Genomic DNA, 19,307 nt, shown 5'->3' on the forward strand with positions numbered 1-19,307 from the left:
AAGAATTGAAAACGAGGAGGGAGGGTGGGGCACCTAAACGAAAATGCCCAGCTTCCAGAACTGGGGGAACCTCTACAGATGACAACTGGAAGGAGCGTATTTGGAGACGTGGTCCCGCTCCTGAAATTGCGATACATAATCTCCAACACATAAACTGATGTTGACCACCAGTAATCAGCCAACCCAGTGGTGTAAGGTTCCTGACTGACTGAATATGGTGCTAAACATGTTCCAAAAGCACCGATTTCTAAAATCCAGCTCTTGAGAGCAGGGCTCCATGATGTAAATCGGCCTTAATACATGTAGTGGTTCATGCTAACTTTAAAGACCTTATAGTACCGTATGACCCCAATAGAGCTCTTAACTCTTAGACTGCGTCTATAGTTCAAAGTTTATAGTTAGGGCGTGATCAGGTGACCCTGAATCCTCCCTTAGTTACCCTACAACATGCTTGTCTCTCCCCTTGACCATGTGCTTACACACCACTCTGTATTTACTCATTAGTTAAGCCGAGTTCTTGCTCGTAGGGAGTCATTTGATTGAGTCTGTATGACTGTAGGGTTTTTACCTTACAATATACTGTACTATAGAAACATGTAGAAATGGAGATGAAACTGCAAGCTCGAGCACTCATCACTACATTTGTTACTCCTGAAGATCAGAAGAGGATTTAATAGGTCTACCTTTGTGTTAGCATGTTGTCTTTACAGATGTTACAAAGAGTGCATGGCAGCAGTTTTTTGTGCACTTTATTCACATGCTCGTCCTTCTGTAGCAGAGGCGAGCTCTTTCCTGCTGTGTAACACTGTGCACAGGAGGAACGCCGAAAATACTGCCAGAATGGTTTTTCTGCTCATGGATCCATCCAGCACCTTCAGCTCAGAGTGATGCTTCACCTTATTTTATAGTGTTGTTATTGATTACCATTGTGTTTGTCAGTGGTGCATAAAATTAACACTGTGTTATAGGGGCATGGATTTCTGTCAGCCCTTGACAAGATAACCCTTTATTGGATGACTGCTCCTAATTTGTTTTTGTTTATTCAGAAGTATAAAGTAACATTCAGCAAGCCCCAATAATAAACCTATTACTGCAAATCCTAGCTGCACCATTGACAACCGCTAATCTTTGCTGCCCCTAATTACATCAGGATTCTCAGTCTTAATTAACCAATCTTTACAGCATTTTACCTGCTTAATGCTGCACTCGACAAACTGCATTTGCTGAAAAGGACTCTGCAGTTTTCTGTTTCTGAAACAAATGTTTTCACTGTTTTCTTGCAGTAGAACAAGAAATAATAAAAAGTAATAATGAGAGTGTTTTCAGGATGCATCACAAGTCAAGTTTGTCAGAACCCAAGATACTGATTGTGGAGTATCATGTGTATATAAATGCATTTGGTAACACAAACATTTGTACAGAACAATGGAAAGGTTGCGTTAAACGCATGTTTTTATTTCTAAATGCACCACAAGTCAAATGGTAAACCCAGAAAATCCATCACAACAGTTTTTGACACATTTTTACCCCTGAGCACCACACGCCAGTGTCCCAGAATGCACTGGATGTATTCAAACAAAGGGAAACATTTACAGCTTTGCACACAACTCATAACGCAGTCATTGTCTAAAAACTACAAGCAGAGCATATCATAGATCAAATACAATACATGTTATTTGGTTACATTTTTCCTGCATGCGGAGGTGTTGCTTTCTCTTTGGTTCTCTGCTCTCGATGAGCTCAAAATCAAGTGAGTGTGAAATGTTTCAGCCACGCAGTTATCTGAGCTGCTGAAGCACCTCGAGGCCATTGTTGTTGTGTTTGGATGCAAATAAAACAGAATTAAACGATGTAGTGGGCATCATCCTACAGGATGCTAAGAAAGAGACAGTCTCACTGGTCCTGGAGCGTCTCCACGCTAGTTTCACGTGTCCGTGGCTGCGATTTGTTTAGTTACAACAGTTAAAAACCCCCAAAAAACCCAGTTAAACGACAGCAGGTAGCAGTGAATGTTCTTAGAATTATTAAGGTTTAAAACAAATTATATTTGTGGTTCAGGACCCACAATTAAACATACAGAGATATTATATTTTTGATTTAATACAAAGTATTGATTGCAACACTCTATTAGCTCCCAGTGAGTCACATCTTTCTGTACTGCGTTTGTGTCTTTGCCATTTTTGCCATCATTAAATCTGAAATATAGACACAACTACATGCTTACATTCCACGAACTCTTCATATGTTGCTTTGAAATGAATGAGGAGGAATCTGAGGGTAACATTCCTAAATGTGATGGGACTGAAGTGAATATCTGGGAATGTTAGCTCAGTTTCACCAAACAGATGTGATGTGAAGTACTCAAAAAGAACGATGTTACTGCTGTGCTGGTTAATGATGACAGGCAAAAAGCAACAAACACAAAAATGTTCTTCCTCATTTTGCTCAGATGTTTCTGTCGTCTGTGGGACGTTACTGAAACCTGTAGCATCACCCAGCCTGGCCTGTACGTGGAAGTAAATGATGCAAATACTCCAAACTGTTGTTGTTCTCTGCTCGGAGCCACTGAAACGTCCTCTGATCATGTTTGAAGCAAATGCATCATAATGATAACTGAGTGAATCTGAGATAAACATCAAAAACATCTTTATGCGAGTGCTGGAGTTTAAGTAATTATAGCATTTCATGATGTCTTTAGTGTTTGTCAGCACTGCAGGAGACAATTTTAGGCTGATATCAGCTTGAATTACAACAATTTCCCTGCTATAAATATGGACGATAAATGTAAAGCTGCGTCATTCTGAGAAAGATGCAAGATCCCAAATTCATTTCTGCAGTTTCTTACAATCAGTCACAAAAAGTATCACATGAACACATATTTATATCTAAAACACCTTTTACACTTGTGCCACCATCATTTCTTCTTTCTGTTCATTTTCATCTGGATTCTTTTGGTATAACGTAAAAAAGCTCTGTAAACTTGCTGGTTCATAAATACATGGATATGAAAGTTGCCATGTAGACGTGATTGTTGGCACGTTGTATAATGAATGAGGTAGATGTGTGTCTCTTGTTTAATCATGTAAAATGTGAAAAAAACCCAGCGATCCACTGAACTAAAACAGTAATAACAAAGTAAATGTATGAGGTATATTTTGTATTAATCCTTTGTCTGTATGTAGGTGGTTTGGTGAAGTTTTGCCAACGAGCATCAGCGAGAGTGATGATACAGGATCAAACATACACTTGCTTTAACAGACGTACTAGAAACAACACTTCAGCGTGTGTCCACTGCCTTTCACGATGAACAAAGGTCTTTATGAAGACACCAGAGCATTATTTTAAAACAGAAACCCAAAATAAAACCACGTTTGACTCATGACTGCTCTGTTACCTGTATTTGCCTCCTGCTCACCTACTGCCTGCCAACTGAACTGCTGCTCGTTCTCGTCACAGTCGTTTCCTCTGAGGACTTTCAGTCAGCCCAACAGCATCACACCATCTGTGCATCTACAGTATATCTACATCAACCTCAGCACAGACTTTACACGTATGGTTTTGTCAGAAGAGCTTCCAAAATCTTACTCAGGGTAAAAATCACGCTCAACATAAAGTGCAATATTTGCCCTCAGAACAACACGTTCATTACTTTAATGTAAGCTGTGCCCAACATCCTGAAAGCAGAGAGGACACAAACACGCCTGCTTTCTAATTACGTTTACATATTTACTAAACAAACGATGAATCCCATGATGGAGACGTGTTCTGGTTATGGTGGAGACACAAACACACTGAACAGCAGCTCTTTGCACTTGAACAGCTACAGTGGGATTTCCCCAAATTTGAGGCTCTCTGTAGTGTCAAGATGCAGCTTTAATACGTATTGGAGTGGTTATTATACTTACATAGTACACACCTTAGGCAGCTATCATATTATTATACACTACAGCAAACTCAGGCTATTGCTAGTTTGGTACCAGCTGGTTTGGGGAAACCTAACAAACGAATTATTCAAATGAATTGTGTAGCTGATCTTTGTGTTGTGAACAACATGGCTTTGAGACACGCTGTGCTTATAGGACTGTTAGCGGGTGGACAGAGCCATGCAGTAGAGAGGAAAGTAAACACATCACTTTAACTCCAGCGTGTGAACGAACACCAGTCTTTGAGTATCTGTTTATCTAATGAACCAGATGGTTTTCACCTCTGATGTGCTTCTTGTTTTTGGATCAGTCCCTCATGTATCCACTGTAAACAGTCCGTTTCTGAGGTTTGTCACAATGTTACAAAAACCAAAACCACGGTTTCAGCTGCAACATCATTTCAGCGCGGGGGTACGAGTCTTTGGCTCACTGTGGTGGTATGTTGAGTTGATGAGTGAACTTTTCCACACTAACTAGATGTGTTTGAGGACATGAACAATGTTCTGTCACACAGGTTAAAAGTGGGGGGCAGGTAGATGTCTATATGCAACAGTTGCTTTTTAATCAGTGCTTTGCTCACCTGTGGATGTGGAGTAAACCACAACTGAAATAAACTGGAGTTAATCTGATGATTTAGTAACATGGTTCTTCTCACTGGGACTGGAGGGGGAGGTGAGAAGAAGTGGAGGGTCAGGGGGAGGTGTTTCGGTGTCCATGGAGAGAAGAAGAAGAGGACGAGGAGGATGAGGAGGGCTGGAACTTTGTAGGGCTGCTTCTTCCCTGAGTCTGACAGCCATGATGCTTCCCATGGTGTCCTGCCATCCCTGCTATGGGCGACTGCCGAGCAAACAGGACGCCTGTGGAGAAACATCGAGCCCAAGTTAGCCTTGAACTCTGCGCTGTCCTAACATCAGATTTCAGAGCGTGTTTGTTTCAGACGCTTTTATAAAGCATGAAAGGATTTATTTTGGTATCCCTCACAGGTAATATCAAAAAAGATGAAGTGGGTTTTGGATCTGACCAGAGAATGAAATTCACAGGCTGACAAAAACATAGTTTTGTTTGTTTTAACAAGCAAAAGGAATAATCTGACATAACTTACAGCAATAGTAGTTAGGACTGGGCGATATGACCCAAAATTCATATCTCGATATTCTCTAGCTGGATGGAGATATACGATATATATCTCGATATTTTTTAAAGCCATAAAGTAAGAACAAAAAGAGAGTTCTTGGTCAAAGCTGTGTCCCAGATCTCACACAGGCACCTTTATTAACATGCAGCGTAGATGTAGATGAAGAAATTACTCAGAGTTATCAACGTTTATTAAATAATAATGCTCCATAAATAAAATACACCAATGTTGTTTTTGTGCATAACACAGAGCAGAGCAGCTATCTGAACGCTGCTCCAACAGAGGTCGATCATCTTGTTAATAATTTCACCTCCTCACTACGTACGACTCTGGATACTGTAGCTCCTGTGAAAACGAAGGTCTCTAATCAGAAGTACCTGACTCCGTGGTATAATTCTCAAACACGTACCCTAAAGCAGATGACTCGTAAGCTGGAGAGGAAATGGCGTGTCACAAATTTAGAGGATCATCATTTAGCCTGGAGAAATAGTTTGCAGCTTTATAAGAAAGCCCTCCGCAAAGCCAGAACATCTTACTATTCATCACTGATTGAAGAAAATAAGAACAACCCCAGGTTTCAAAAAGTCAGAGCTCTGTTGAGCCAACCATCCCTTTATTCTGTCTCAGAGTGATGCTGAAAAATTGCTTCATGCATTTATTACTTCCAGGCTGGACGACTGGATTCATAATTATCAGGAAGTCCTAAAAACTCCCTGAAAAGCTTTCAGTTAATTCAAAATGCTGCAGCAGGAGTCCTATGTCTCTGCACTGAATCATATCTGTTATTAACCGCTGTCTCTCTTCCACAGCATGTCTTTATCCTGTCTTCCTTCTCTCACTCCAACCAATCACAGCAGATGCCCCCCCCCCCCCCCCTCCCTGAGCCTGGTTCTGCTGGAGGTTTCTTCCTGTTAAAAGGGAGTTTTTCCTTCCCACTGTCGCCAAAGTGCTGCTCATAGGGGGTCATATGATTGTTGGGTTTTTCTCTGTATGTATTATTGTAGGGTCTACCTTACAATATAAAGCACCTTGAGGCAACTTGTTGTGATTTGGTGCTGTGTAAATAAAATTGAATTGAATTAAATTCGTGAATGAGGCTGTGTGGGGGTCAGCTGATGCCATCAGGGCTATTTTGTGCAAGAAAATAATCGTTCTTTTCCCGAGCACATCCAAACAGATTACTACATGCACATCATAACACAACATGTTATGATGTGCATGGTGTGGTATATTTTCATAGGCCAATGTGCGCAATGGAAAAGAAGAAAAACCTGGAGACTCAGAGGAAGTGATGTCAAGGACACGTAAGCTTAACAACAGAACAGGGGACAAACATGGAAGCACATGGCAGAGTGGGGAGACAAAGGACGAAACACAAGGACAGGACGGACCCAGAGAACGAGGAATGGAGACATACACACAGAGACTGATCGAGGACACGTAGACCAATCACGGCAGATGGCCCCGCCCCTCCCTGAGCCTGGTTCTGCTGGAGGTTTCTTCCTGTTAAAAGGGAGTTTTTCCTTCCCACTGTCGCCAAACTGCTTGCTCATAGGGGGTCATATGATTGTTGGGTTTGTCTCTGCATGTATTATTGTAGGGTCGACCTTACATATAAAGCACCTTGAGGCGACTGTTGTTGTGATTTGGTGCTGTATAAATAAAACTGAATTGAACAAGATTTAGCAGAGCGAGACTGCAGTGACACATTCAACCTGTTCAGTGCTGAAAAAATAGCAAATTTTTGCTTCTCACTTGATTGGCAGACACTGTGGACACTGAAATCTACCGGTAATTGCAAATGACCAGTTAGCAGGGACCCCTCACCAGCTACGATCCTTCAGATATGTTAGAGGCCAGTTTGAAGCATAAGTTGATCTTTGGTCTTTGTACAAGTTTGAGGTCCAGTGAAAGAGGATCCACAGAGTGATCTGAGAATAGCAGCTGGAAGCTCTGTGGAGAACTTCAGAGAGCTTAGAGACGATCGCACGATGATATGAATGGGCTATGTTAAAGGAGAGATGCAGTAATTACTACAAGGCACAAGCTCCCTGTATCCACACACAGACAGAAAATAAACCTTCAAATTCACAGGCCCAATTTTGAGATATTTAACTTTTTTAACACTATTGGACTGCCACTTCATTACGATGGATTTTATAGCAAAGACATCAAATTGTGTAGAGGACTAAGCACCAGGGTGCTCCTATAACTTATTGAATTTCCTGCCTGCAATTACATCAGCAAACGGCCCCTCTATTTACCTGTGTAGACAACTCCATTTATTTCTATTGACATGTTGATGCTGCTAATGCCGTTGGTAGACAGGTTCAATGCAGTCTCTTGTCTATCATCTGTCAAGAGAAGGGGCACAGAAGGAGAGAGAAAAAAACTCAATATGAGCATTTAGAAAAGGAACGGAAGAAGCAAGAAGAGTATTGGTGATAATTCAGAGAGTGACAGGATAAGGAGAGCTTTATTAAAGAGTTCTGGGGAGAAAGAACTGTCAAAAGATGGCACAGCTATTTCTGCATGTCAATTATGGATGAATCCTATCACAACACAGTCGGAAAACTTGGCCAGGTTCTTAAATGACAGAAATGTCGTTAACTTTTGCCATTTCAGAACGGAAACCAGCAGAAAGAAAGCGTAGCGTGTCAATAGTACTCTAAAACAAAACCTGAAAGCAAATAAAATAAACTTTTAACTGAACAAAATCGTCCTCAGAGAACAGACGAGCCGTGCACACGGTGATCTCAGCTGGTGGCTGCTGCACTAAAACATCTGTAAACACAAATTTATCCATTTGAGAGACAATAATAATAGTTTTCAGTGTAATCTTAAATAACAGGGTTTGTTTTTGACAGAGCTGGATGGCCGGTGTGGGAATTAACCTCATTCTTCCATCACCTATCAAATTCAAGGCAGCTATTATGACTAATATGTGCGAGGCACTGGTGCACACAGAAATGATATCACACTTGAGTAGCTGGGCCTCTCATTCTTCCTTTAACCGCTATCATTAAGTCATATGTGACTTATGGATTTTCATGAGCCGCGCTGGCTGCAGCCGAAGCCACGGCAGGAGGGCGTACTCACTCATGATCAGCACGAGAAAAACATCTCGAGTCTGATGAGTCTGTAATGACGTGTTACATGATGAATTCTGTGCATGTTAGTGGTTCAGGTATTTCACCGTTTGCTGTTTGTGACACATTTTTGAGTTGGGCTCAGATTTACACTCAAATCAGCCTCAAATATGTTTCTACAAACATAAAGTGAGCAGATCACACTGTATTAGTAACAATAGTTAAATTCCCATCTGAGTGAACATCTGTTATGTGAAATGTTCATTCATGCTAACCACCTCTTACCGTGTCTCCATGTTCAAGGTTCAGAAATGTCCTAAAACAGCTGGACTCATCATTCCTGACAAATGTTAATAAATGTGTTTGTTTGGGGCTACGTCACCTGGTAGTGCCACAAAACACCTTTAACAGCAACACCATGTGAGTACGACCCTGCTCCATGTTAAACGCTTTGTTACTAAAATACTTCAGATTGTATCAGGATTTTGTAAAATATCACATTTAAACATGATCATGAAGCACTGAACAGATGATGAAGTAGGAGCTTAAACAGCAAATTTAACTATGTTAAGGGAAACAGAATGAACAAGAAGAAAAACCTTCTTAGTACACAAAATTAGTGTGAATGGAAAGGAACGGCCTACACAACTAAAACATCTAATTGTAGGATTTCTTTGCGACAATAAAAGGAACACAGGCTGCAACAGTGCTAAGCTATAGGAAATCTATTTCTTTGTCCATTTAGGTTCTTGCAGAGGCTTCAGTGGACAGCAGATTACGTTAGATAGTATTATATCCACGAGCATCTGAAGCATCTTAATTGACCCTTTTTAGTGTCCTTAGAAGTTTCATTGCCAAAGCCACGCAAAGAGACGGCTGTGACAGGACACAGAGGTCATGCCCTCAACACTGTTTTGGAAATTTAGAAGTTTACATTGTGAAATTAAAGACTTTACTTAAACTGGTTTTAACTGGAAAATGAAATGAAGAAATGACAAAGACGCACATACAACACCAACCAAAGAGCATGCACTCAAACCTTAAATGACTGTTCTTACCTCTGTTGTTAAGTTTGATGTTGAGGGGTAGCTGGGAGGCCATCGCCAGCAGGTTTTGCTGCAGGGCATGCTGCATGATCCTCTGCTGCTCCATCATCATCTTCTTCTGTGGCGGCTCGCCACTGTCCAGTTTCTCTCTCAGCTGTTCCAGAGCGGCTGTCTGGACGGCCATGGCTGCAGCAGGACGGCTGCTGGGAGTCATGGGCAGAGCCACCTGCCTGGACAGGCAGCTGGCAATCATGGGTTCCTCTGGAGGAAAAAACCAACAAAAAAGCCAATATATGATCTGTCCCTGCTCTTATACAATATTTACATTAATATACATACTGATGAAAACAGGCTCCTCTAATCACCTGTCCAAATTTCATTTTAACACATAAATGATTTGACACAATAGTTCTTATTAAAAATGTGATCTATAAATAGATCCTCTTTGGTTGCTCACATAAAGAACAAACATTTCATATTTGATACATTGTTTCCTTTTCTTTCTTCCGTGGATTTACATTATAGATGAATTCACAACAATCTGACACATTTGTATTTGTTTGTTTCTATTTACTGAAGTATATTTAAGTAAACGTTTTGGGCTTTGCATTATGTGGCAGAGTATCACAGGAAGGCCGTGCAGCACACAGCCCACCAGCAGCCTGCAGCTGGAAGAAGTGTAGTGGAAAAGTTATCTTTAGTGTTGTATCAGTTATTACAGTATAAAACTGACAGGCAGAACAAAACGGGGAGAAATAAAATAAAAGGATTGAGACAAATAGAAAAACACGATGTATCACCGACTGCTGCACCTGTAAGAACAAAACAAAGAAAGAAAAAAAACACAGTACCTGGAAAAGAAAACGATGAAAATGCACAGATACACAAATCAACAATCTTCTTGTGGCGTGAGAGAGTGTTGGAAGCAACAATAACCCCCCACCCACGGAGCCAGAGGCACACAGACAAAGATCCAGGACATCTCGACCTCCAACAGTACCAATGTCTAAGATGCACATAGCAGTGAATGGCTGAATACTGCAGCAGCCCCACCCACCAACCCCTGGGTAATGAACCTGCCCCCCAAGGCTCCATGTGTATGGTGACATGTTGTGAACCGCAGTGACTATAGTTAAAAAGGCCCACTGCCCACTATAGTAATAATATTAATATATAATATTGTAAAGCTATTGTAAATATGGAGTTGCAGCCCAAAAGAGCAGGTTGGACTCAAGTGCATGACTCAGAAGGTGAAAATTCAGTGCGTTCATTTACAGTGCATATATTTACACAACAACACTATCCAAAAGGGGAATCGTGCTCCAGGGGTCCAGGGAGGAAGGGACATCCATTTGGCTCACGACACCAGGGAAGGGAATCCAGGAATCTGCGTAGGACAAGCACATGGAGGAGAAAGAGCCACAGCTTAACTGTGTACTTCAACATACAGCAAAGAACGGCAGCCAGCCACTACTTTAAGCAGTTGCTGCTAATAAGATCATTGGGATCAGGAGGGTGACTGCCCCAGGTGTGTCAGGTCTCACCCATGCACACAGAGAGAAAGCTGAGCCAGAGAGACAGATAGAAAACAAACCCAAAGAAATCAATCAGGGAGGACTGAGGGACCATGACAGTACACACCCTGCCGGCAGTGGCACTTCCTAATCATGTTTTTATCCAGAACTGGGGCCTGTGGAAGCCAGGACGGAGCTGAGCTGTATCCCTTCCATCCATGGATGCCTCTCCCGTGGTGTCTGAAATCCATAATCCATGTAACTCAGAAGGCAGGTTGCCCATCAATGACTCTGCTGGCGGTGGTGGTCTGAAGGATGGGCACAACGGACTGGAAAAAACACATTTTAATTGGGAATCATGAAAGACTTTGTGGATTTCTATGTTGTGGGGTCATTTGAGATGGGCAGACACATGGTTAACCATGGAATCTAACTCTAAAGGCCCAATAAATTTAGGGGGCAGTTGTTTGTATTTTGAAAAGACGGGTAAAACCATGAGTGGAGAGCCAAACCTTTGGACCAGGACAGTAGATGGCTGCTGGGATTCTGCTGCGATCGGCTAGGTGCTTATTTTGTTCCTGGTGGCACAGGTGGCTTTCAAGAGGCAGCGGCATCTGCGGAGATGCAGTTGGACTGAGTGCTCACCTTCACCAGATCAAAAGAGTGGAGGCTGGTATCCGAGAGATGACTTAAAGGGACATAGTCCGGTTGATGAAGAAGGCGTGGTATGGGCATATTCTATTCAGGCCAGCTGGGAGCTCTAAGTGGACTGATTAGAAGAAGCAATGCAGCACAGGACGGGCTCCAATACCTGATTTGCTGCTTAGCTGTTCGTCTGAGGATAAAGCCAGAGAACAGACTGACCTTGGCATTGAGTGCAGTGCAGAACTCTCATCAGACTTGTGAAGCGAATGCAGAAGTATTCTGCAGTCAGACACTATGTCCAGAGGGAAGCCGGAAAACATGGTCGAGGAGGAGTTGCATGATCTTTAATGCAGAGGGAAACTTGGGCAGAGCAACAAAGTGGAGAAGTGATCAATAGTGGTAAGTACTGCTGTGTTATTTACCTAGAGGAGTTAACCAGTGACAAAGGTCAAGAGCTATATGGGACTATGGGTGAGCGGTGTAGGTAGAGGCTTTAAAGAGGGCATGAAACACTAAGCCATATCATGGAAGCCTGCTCACAAACCCAAACAGGTGCAACTTTTCTAGCTATTCTCTGTTAACCGGAGCTGGCCAGTCGATCACTACTTGCACCTTAGCTGGTTCAGGTTTGAGGTGTTCCATCTCAACAATGTGCCGGAAGAAAGAACCTGTGTGAATGTGAAATTTGTACTTCTCTCACTTAGCCAGTTTGTTTTTAAGGAGGCACTCAGGATATGGGAGTCGTGCTCTTGGAGGGACCAGGAGAAGATCAGGATTTTGTCTGCATAGACAAAACCTAAATGGTTAATGAAATTCTGGAGGACATTGTTCACCATGAAACACAGTGTTAGCATTACCAGATGCTCAAAGTGGCCCAGGTGGATGTTAAGGCTGTCTTCCATTCGTCCGCCTGCCTAATCCACACCAGATGATAGGCATTGCAAAGTTCTAGTTTGATGAAAATGGTGGCTCCCTGTAACAGCTTGGAAGCAAATGCCAGTAGAGGCAGTGTATATTTTTATAACAGTTATTTTGTTCAACCTGAGGAAGTCAATACAGGGCTGCAGGGCTTTGTCTTTCTTCTTGACAACTAAAAAACAAGAACCTAGGGTAGAGGAAGATGATGCCTGCAGCTAATGAGTATTTTTCATCGCCCACCCCCCATTCAGGTTTAGACAAGCTATACAGCTGTCTGGTGGAAAGTGAAGCACTGGGAAGGAGGAGTCATATATTCTATGAGGGGGAGAGATAGTGCCAAATCCTTTCAAAGTACTTCAGCCAGACTGTGTTAAATGGGAAGAACAGATGGGTCTGGAGATGAGGATGGAGGATCAGGAAACGGTAGGGGTGACCCAGAACCAGTGGAGTAAGTAGTTCTTCAAACAAATATAAGAGACGCAGAGAGAGGCGGATCTTATGAGTTACATCAGGAAGTCCATCGAGTGTTACTTGAAGAGCTTCAGAGCCAGAGCGTCGTTCTACCATGGAGTCAGTTAATGCTCGGAGTGTGTGGGAGCAAGTGTGTAATGAGAGTTTTGAACGTATCATGAGCCACGATAGGGAAAAGTCTTCCAATGAAAGAATCAATGAAATTGCCTTTCTGGCTACATTAACCTGCTTCTGTGCTCAGAGGGAGGCAAACGCCACCAAGCTGCATTGGTTGCTCCCCCTTTGTCATCAGATCCCTCTCTCTGCCTCCGGCCATTTCCACAGTATTTCTGCTGAAGGAGAGAGTGAGAGCGTTTCTGTTTCTTCTTTGGTCACAGATGTAGCCATCTTCTCTCATGCACATTGCAATAAAACAATCCAGCGAGGCGGCTAACTCCTTAGCAGCTAACTCATTCTTTAATTCGTCGTTTAAACTTTGTAGAAAAACTCTAAAGGACTCTTGTTCTCTAAAGAGATCAACTGGTCCCTCAGTGCATTTTGACGCTCTCTTCTTAACGAGGAGTGTTCGGGAGAGCCCGATTGTCCTGGAGGGACGTTCCCTACATACACGATGGATGGGTGGCAGAAGTGGGAGGCTGCAGGCTGACACAGACACACACTCCCCCTCCCTGAATCCCAACGATGTGGTGATGTGGTGCACAGAAGGAGTCCTGGTGATGATACGAGCAGCAGAGTTCTGGACACGTTGAAGCTGATGGATAGATTTTTGACTAAGACCAGAAAGAAGTTGCAGTAATCGACCCGGGAAGTGACCAGGCTATGAAGAAGAATGGCAGCGGCATGCGAGGAGAGAAAAGGACGGAGACGAATAATGTTACGGAGTTGGAAATATGCAGACCGAGTGACGTTACTGATGTGTGAGTTAAGAGATAGAGTACTATCGAGGATGACACCCAGACTTTTCACACATGGAGAAATTCTTGGAGTTATTGATTGTAATAGGAAAGCTATTAGTTGTGGATCGTGTTTGTTTAGAGCCGACCAGGAGGAGCTCAGATTTGTTACTATTGAGTTTGAGAAAATTAGAAGAGAACCATGAATTTAGTTCAGCTACACAGGAGTGAGGGAGGACGGGGGAGAGCAGAATCAGGTTTAGTGGACAGATAAAGCTGGGTGTCATCAGCATAGCAGTGAAAATGGATACTGTATTTACGAAAAATGTGTCCAAGCGGAAGAAGCTAGATAATGAAAAGAAGAGGCCCCAGGACAGATCCCTGCACGCCTGCGACCAGAGGAAAGGGCTGAGAAGTGAAGGATTTAAGTCGAATAAACTGAGTGATTTAAACCTGGCTAGTGGGATATGGGAGAGACCGATGGAGGCGAGCCTACTGAGGAGATTTGAGTGAGAGATAGAATGAAAAGCAGCACTTAGATCGAGAAGAATAAGAATGGAGAGTAAACCAGAGTCAGCTGCCACGAGAAGATCATTGGGTATTTGTATTAGCGCTGTTTCAGTGCTGTGAAAGGGGCGAAAACCAGACTGGAACTGTTCATATAAATTATTGTTAGTTAAGTATGAGTGGAGTTGTGTGGCAACTATCTTTTAGAGAATTTTTGATAGATATGGTAAATTATCAAAATGATTGGGATCTAAGCCTGTTTTTTTCAGCATTGGGGTGATGGCAGCAACTTTGAAGACGGCAGGAACAGTTCAGTGGTAAGTGAAGAGTAGATGGCAGCAGATATGAGGGGAAGCAGAGGAGTGGGGTCTCGCTGACAAGTAAAAGGATTTGACTTACAGATGAAATCTGAAATATCAGTGACAGAGGGAAGTTGGAAAGCAGAAAAACACTGTAAATAAACGCAAAGTTCAGTTTATTTACAGTGAATATATTCACACATCACGCTGGTTCACCACACACCAGGGAATCCAGGAATCAGCGCAGGCGAAACACGAGACACGTTTCCATCAGAGGCAAACAGAAAGAGCTAGAGACGCACTGTGTGGAGGTTTCAGAGCATGTGTCGTGAAATCCAGTAAGAAGTTATGAAGTATGAAGGTTTGCTTTAAGGGCAAGTGACGTCACTGATGATTGCTGACGCTGTTTCAGAAGGTAGCCGAAGTGTTGGCGTGATTTATGACAAAACCCAGTGGACTCACAGTAACTGTCTGTGGTTGTGTTGGCATCAACTGGAGCAAAGCATGCAGCATGCTTTCTTGGAGCCGAATGAAAGGACAAGTGTTCTCCTTTATGGCAACACTTTGAGCTGATCCCTCTCAATAAACATATAATTTAATACTCACAGGGGGATTTTTATTTTGTGTTTTTGTGTGTGTGTGCTGGGTGGGGGTTGTGTCAAGCAACAACACCAGGTCTATGACTGTGATGCAGACAGATGCATATAAGAGAGATAAACATCCTAGCATAACAAATTAGGAAAAGAGCAAATGAAAAAACAGGGACATCAGGTCCTTGAGCTACAACTCATGTTGAGTAAACAATGCAGCAGAAAGCAGGAAATAAAATGACGGTAAAATCTAGTCACCACCTTACACCTTGCTGTTGTCTCTTACCTTTCTTGATCACAGGAACCTGGGAGATCTGGCCACTGTTGTGAGTAGGAATGGGTAGGTGGGACATCTGTATCTTTGGTGAGGACAGAAGGCTTTGGCTTCCCATAAGAGAGCAGTTCAAGATGGCTGAGCCATAACTCTGCCTTCGGCCTTCGCGGCGGTTGCTGTCAATAGCTGCCTGAAGCTCGCCAGGGGAGCTCAGTCCCCGCTTTTCACACTCATACGGGTAGAGGTACTTCATATACCTGCGAAACAGATGCTAATGATTTCCTGATTTTTTGTGACTATTTTGATTATTTGTTTTTGTTTTAATGTCACATTTTTTTCAATTGCTGAGAAAGGTGGGACTAAATGAAGACCCCTCGGCTTACCTCTCATCACATCTGAGAGAAGCTCAAGGACCTGATGTCCTTTTATTTTTACAGTGATGCAGAGTGCTAAAATAGACACACACACAGCTGTGTGTGTGTGTGTGTGTGAGGAGTGGGACGTTAAGGATCCACTCATCTAAAATAATCTCTGAATTTAACATATTTGAAGAAAGACGTCATATTGACTAGATTTTGACTTCAAAAATATGAGCTGAGTATGGGTGAAACTTATTTTAGTGGCACTAGGTCAACTGTAGCAGTGCACCTGGAGTCACCAACGATTCATCTGGCTCTGGTTGCTAGCTTAAATCGATATGAAGTATTACCCAAATTACAAGGTTCCCTTGTTCTGTATAATCTTTCACTTTCACTTAAGAAAAAGCAGTATTTGTCGTTAACATCTGCAAAGTACGAAAATGCTTTTAAATGTAATATGAAACGAAGGTTAATGATGATTGTTTTACTTTTACTTATATCCGGAGATGTGCAACCAAATCCTGGACCTGAATTGAAAAGTGTCCAGACCCCTGCCGATTTTAAATCTCAGCCAGGGTTAAAATGTGTTCATCTAAATGTACGCAGCTTATTACACAAGATGGACTTGGTCAGAATTTGGGCGAAATCGACAAACGCGGATATTGTGATTATCTCCGAAACTTGGTTGTCCAAATCTATTACAGATGATGACATCAACATAACGGGATACAATCTTTATCGCACAGATAGGCCTAGGAAAGGTGGAGGCGTAGCAATTTATGTTAAATCAAGATATGAAGTATCCATTGTTTTATCTGTATCTATTCCTAAACAAATGGAATTCTTGGCTTTGGATATTAAAATAGTAAAGTCTCTTTCTATAACAGTTGTTGGGTGCTATAGGCCTCCGTCTGCTGTAAAGGAAACTTTATTATCTCTAAAGCATCTTCTGTCCAAATTAAAATATAACGAACTTCTATTGGCCGGAGACTTGAACTGGGACTGGCTGAATATAGCTTCTGATGAATTTAAATCCTTCTGTGACTCTGTTAATCTTAGCCAGTTGGTCAACCTACCTACAAGGCCAAATATAAAGAGTCCTGACAAATCTACTTTGATTGACCTAATTCTAACAAATGTCCCTCATAAGTTTCTGTCTCTAGGCGTGTTTTGTAATGATTTAAGTGATCATTGTGTAGTTGCTACCAGTAGGAACACTAAAATCCCTAAATGTAAACCGCGTATCATCTGTAAAAGAAATTTTTAAATATTTAATGAGCAAGCGTTTCATTATGACTTGTCCATGGTAAATTGGGAAAACTTGAGTCTGATACCAGACATCCATCTGGCTTGGGCTTATTTTAAAGAAATTTTTATGAAGATTTTAAATAAGCATGCACCTGCCAAAAAATTTAGGGTCAAGGGACGGGAGAACCCTTGGTTTTCATCGGAATTATCAGAGTCCATCCATCAGCGTAATGTGGCATGGGCAAAAGCTAGGAAAAACGATTCCCTGACTGACTGGTTAGACTTCAGGAAATTAAGAAACAAATGCACGACACTTATCAAGAAGGCTAAGTCAGAATATTATTTATCTGTTACTACAGAAAACCTCAATAACCCTCAGAAATTTTGGAAAGTAATTAAGTCCTTATCTATAAATAAAATATCACAGGCTCTTCCAAAATTCATTTTAAAAGATTCTGTCCCAGTTTATGACAGAACTGAGGTCTTAAACAGCTTTAACAAGCACTTCGTAGCTACTGGTTTTTTATTTAACTCTGTTGGAGCAGCCCCCATGATTCCCTGCACAGAACCCCAAACATATTTTGGGGAGCTTTTTGATTTTTCTCCTTTTTCTGTCCAGGAAGTGCATAAAGCTCTTAAAGCCTTAGATCACAGGAAACCCCCAGGGCCAGACTTAATAGAGCCCTATTTTCTGAAAATAGCAGCTGATTACATTGCACAACCTCTTACGATCCTTTTTAATCTTTCAATCCAAAATAAAGAAATTCCACTTGTTTGGAAGTCTGCTTTTGTTACGCCAATATTAAAAGGAGGCGACCCGGCCATTTTGACTAATTACAGGCCAATATCAAACTTGTGTGTTTTGGCAAAAGTCCTTGAGTCTCTCGTCAGTGAGCAATTAAAAGAGTTCTTGTACTCTAATGAAGTTCTTTCAAAACTACAATCTGGGTTCAGAAAACAGCATCGTGCTGTCACGGCTGCCACAAAAGTGATCAATGACATACTTGCTCTTGATAAAAAACAGCACTGTGCTTCTCTCTTTATTGACCTGTCAAAAGCTTTCGACACTGTGGATCACGCCATTTTGAAGCATAGGCTTCTTTCTTTGGGGCTGTCTAGACATGTTGTCTCCTGGTTTACTAACTATTTGAGTGACAGGACTCAATGCATTAAATGTGAAAATCTGTGCTCAGAACTTTTGAATATTCACACTGGGGTGCCACAGGGTTCAATTTTAGGACCTCTGCTGTTCATCATGTATATAAATGATTTGGGACAAAATGTGTCCAATGCTAGTATGCATTTTTATGCTGATGACACAGTTATTTATTCCTTTGGCTCAAACTTTGAAAAGGCAATAGAATCGTTGCAGAAAGCTTTTGACGTGGTTCAGCACACACTTCTGGAGCTGAAATTGGTTCTCAATGCTGAAAAGACAAAGCTAATGTTGTTCTCAAACATGAAGAGATTTCCTCAAACTGTCCCTTTGGTGTCCACTCTTGAGGGAAACCTCATAGAAGTGGTGCACACGTATAAATATCTTGGCTTTTTAATTGATGATTCTCTGACCTTTAAACCTCACATAGACAATCTTGTGAAAAAACTCAAACTAAAATTAGGATTTTTCTTTCGAAACAAATTTTGCTTTTCTTTTGAGATAAAAAAGCGTCTTGTAAATGCTACATTTTTATCTGTTTTAGATTATGGTGATCTGCTGTACATGAATGCTTCCGCCCAGTGTCTTCATAAGATTGACTCAGTTTATCATGCCTCTTTACGGTTTATTACAAACTGTAGGGCCTTGACCCATTGTTGTGATCTGTACGCTCGAGTGGGATGGCCTTCGTTGTCCTCCAGGAGGTTTGCTCACTGGTGCATCTTTATTTATAAGGCCCTGCTTGGACAAATGCCCACCTACATTTGCGATCTGCTCACACGGAGAAGTACTGTTTCTTACAGCCTGCGTTCAAGCGATCTTTTTTTGCTCAATGTTCCATTTGCCAGTACTGAACTGGGAAAGAGGGCTTTTACTTATGCTGCCCCTTTCACATGGAACATGATGCAAAAAGACTGGAAGATAGCAGATCTTATTTCATTAAATGCTTTTAAGTCCAGATTGAGAGAGCCAGAGAAAAATGTTTTTAAAATGTAATTGTTATTTATAATATGTATGTAACTTTGTAATTTCAACGTGTTGTCGCCTCTTGGCCAGGACTCCCTTGAAAAAGAGGTTTTTAATCTCAATGGGACTTTTCCTGGTTAAATAAAGGTTAATAATAAAGACAAAGTTTTATAGAGGAAAAGAGGTGATTAAGTAGATAAAAATAATTTTGAAATGAACATACAACAGTGTATATCACATTTATGACCAAATAGTCCTTTTATGTTTTTATGCT

At 41.7% G+C, this 19,307-nt stretch overlaps 1 protein-coding gene across 1 annotated transcript in view; it reads right to left on the reverse strand.

Annotated features, from left to right (window-relative positions):
* Positions 1 to 3,700: 3,700 nt before the first annotated feature.
* The window catches only part of LOC113034034 (AT-rich interactive domain-containing protein 3A-like), a gene marked incomplete at its 5' end in the record, with an annotated part of 39,614 nt that continues 24,007 nt past the window's right edge, over positions 3,701 to 19,307 (reverse strand). The window contains 4 exons of the mRNA XM_026188318.1: positions 3,701 to 4,780; positions 7,323 to 7,412; positions 9,206 to 9,452; positions 15,297 to 15,561. Coding sequence (XP_026044103.1) covers positions 4,614 to 4,780; positions 7,323 to 7,412; positions 9,206 to 9,452; positions 15,297 to 15,561 — 769 coding nt within the window. The remainder of the gene's footprint in view (positions 4,781 to 7,322; positions 7,413 to 9,205; positions 9,453 to 15,296; positions 15,562 to 19,307) is intronic.

This window comes from Astatotilapia calliptera, chromosome 12, assembly GCF_900246225.1.
Source record: "Astatotilapia calliptera chromosome 12, fAstCal1.2, whole genome shotgun sequence".
NCBI lineage: Eukaryota > Metazoa > Chordata > Actinopteri > Cichliformes > Cichlidae > Astatotilapia > Astatotilapia calliptera.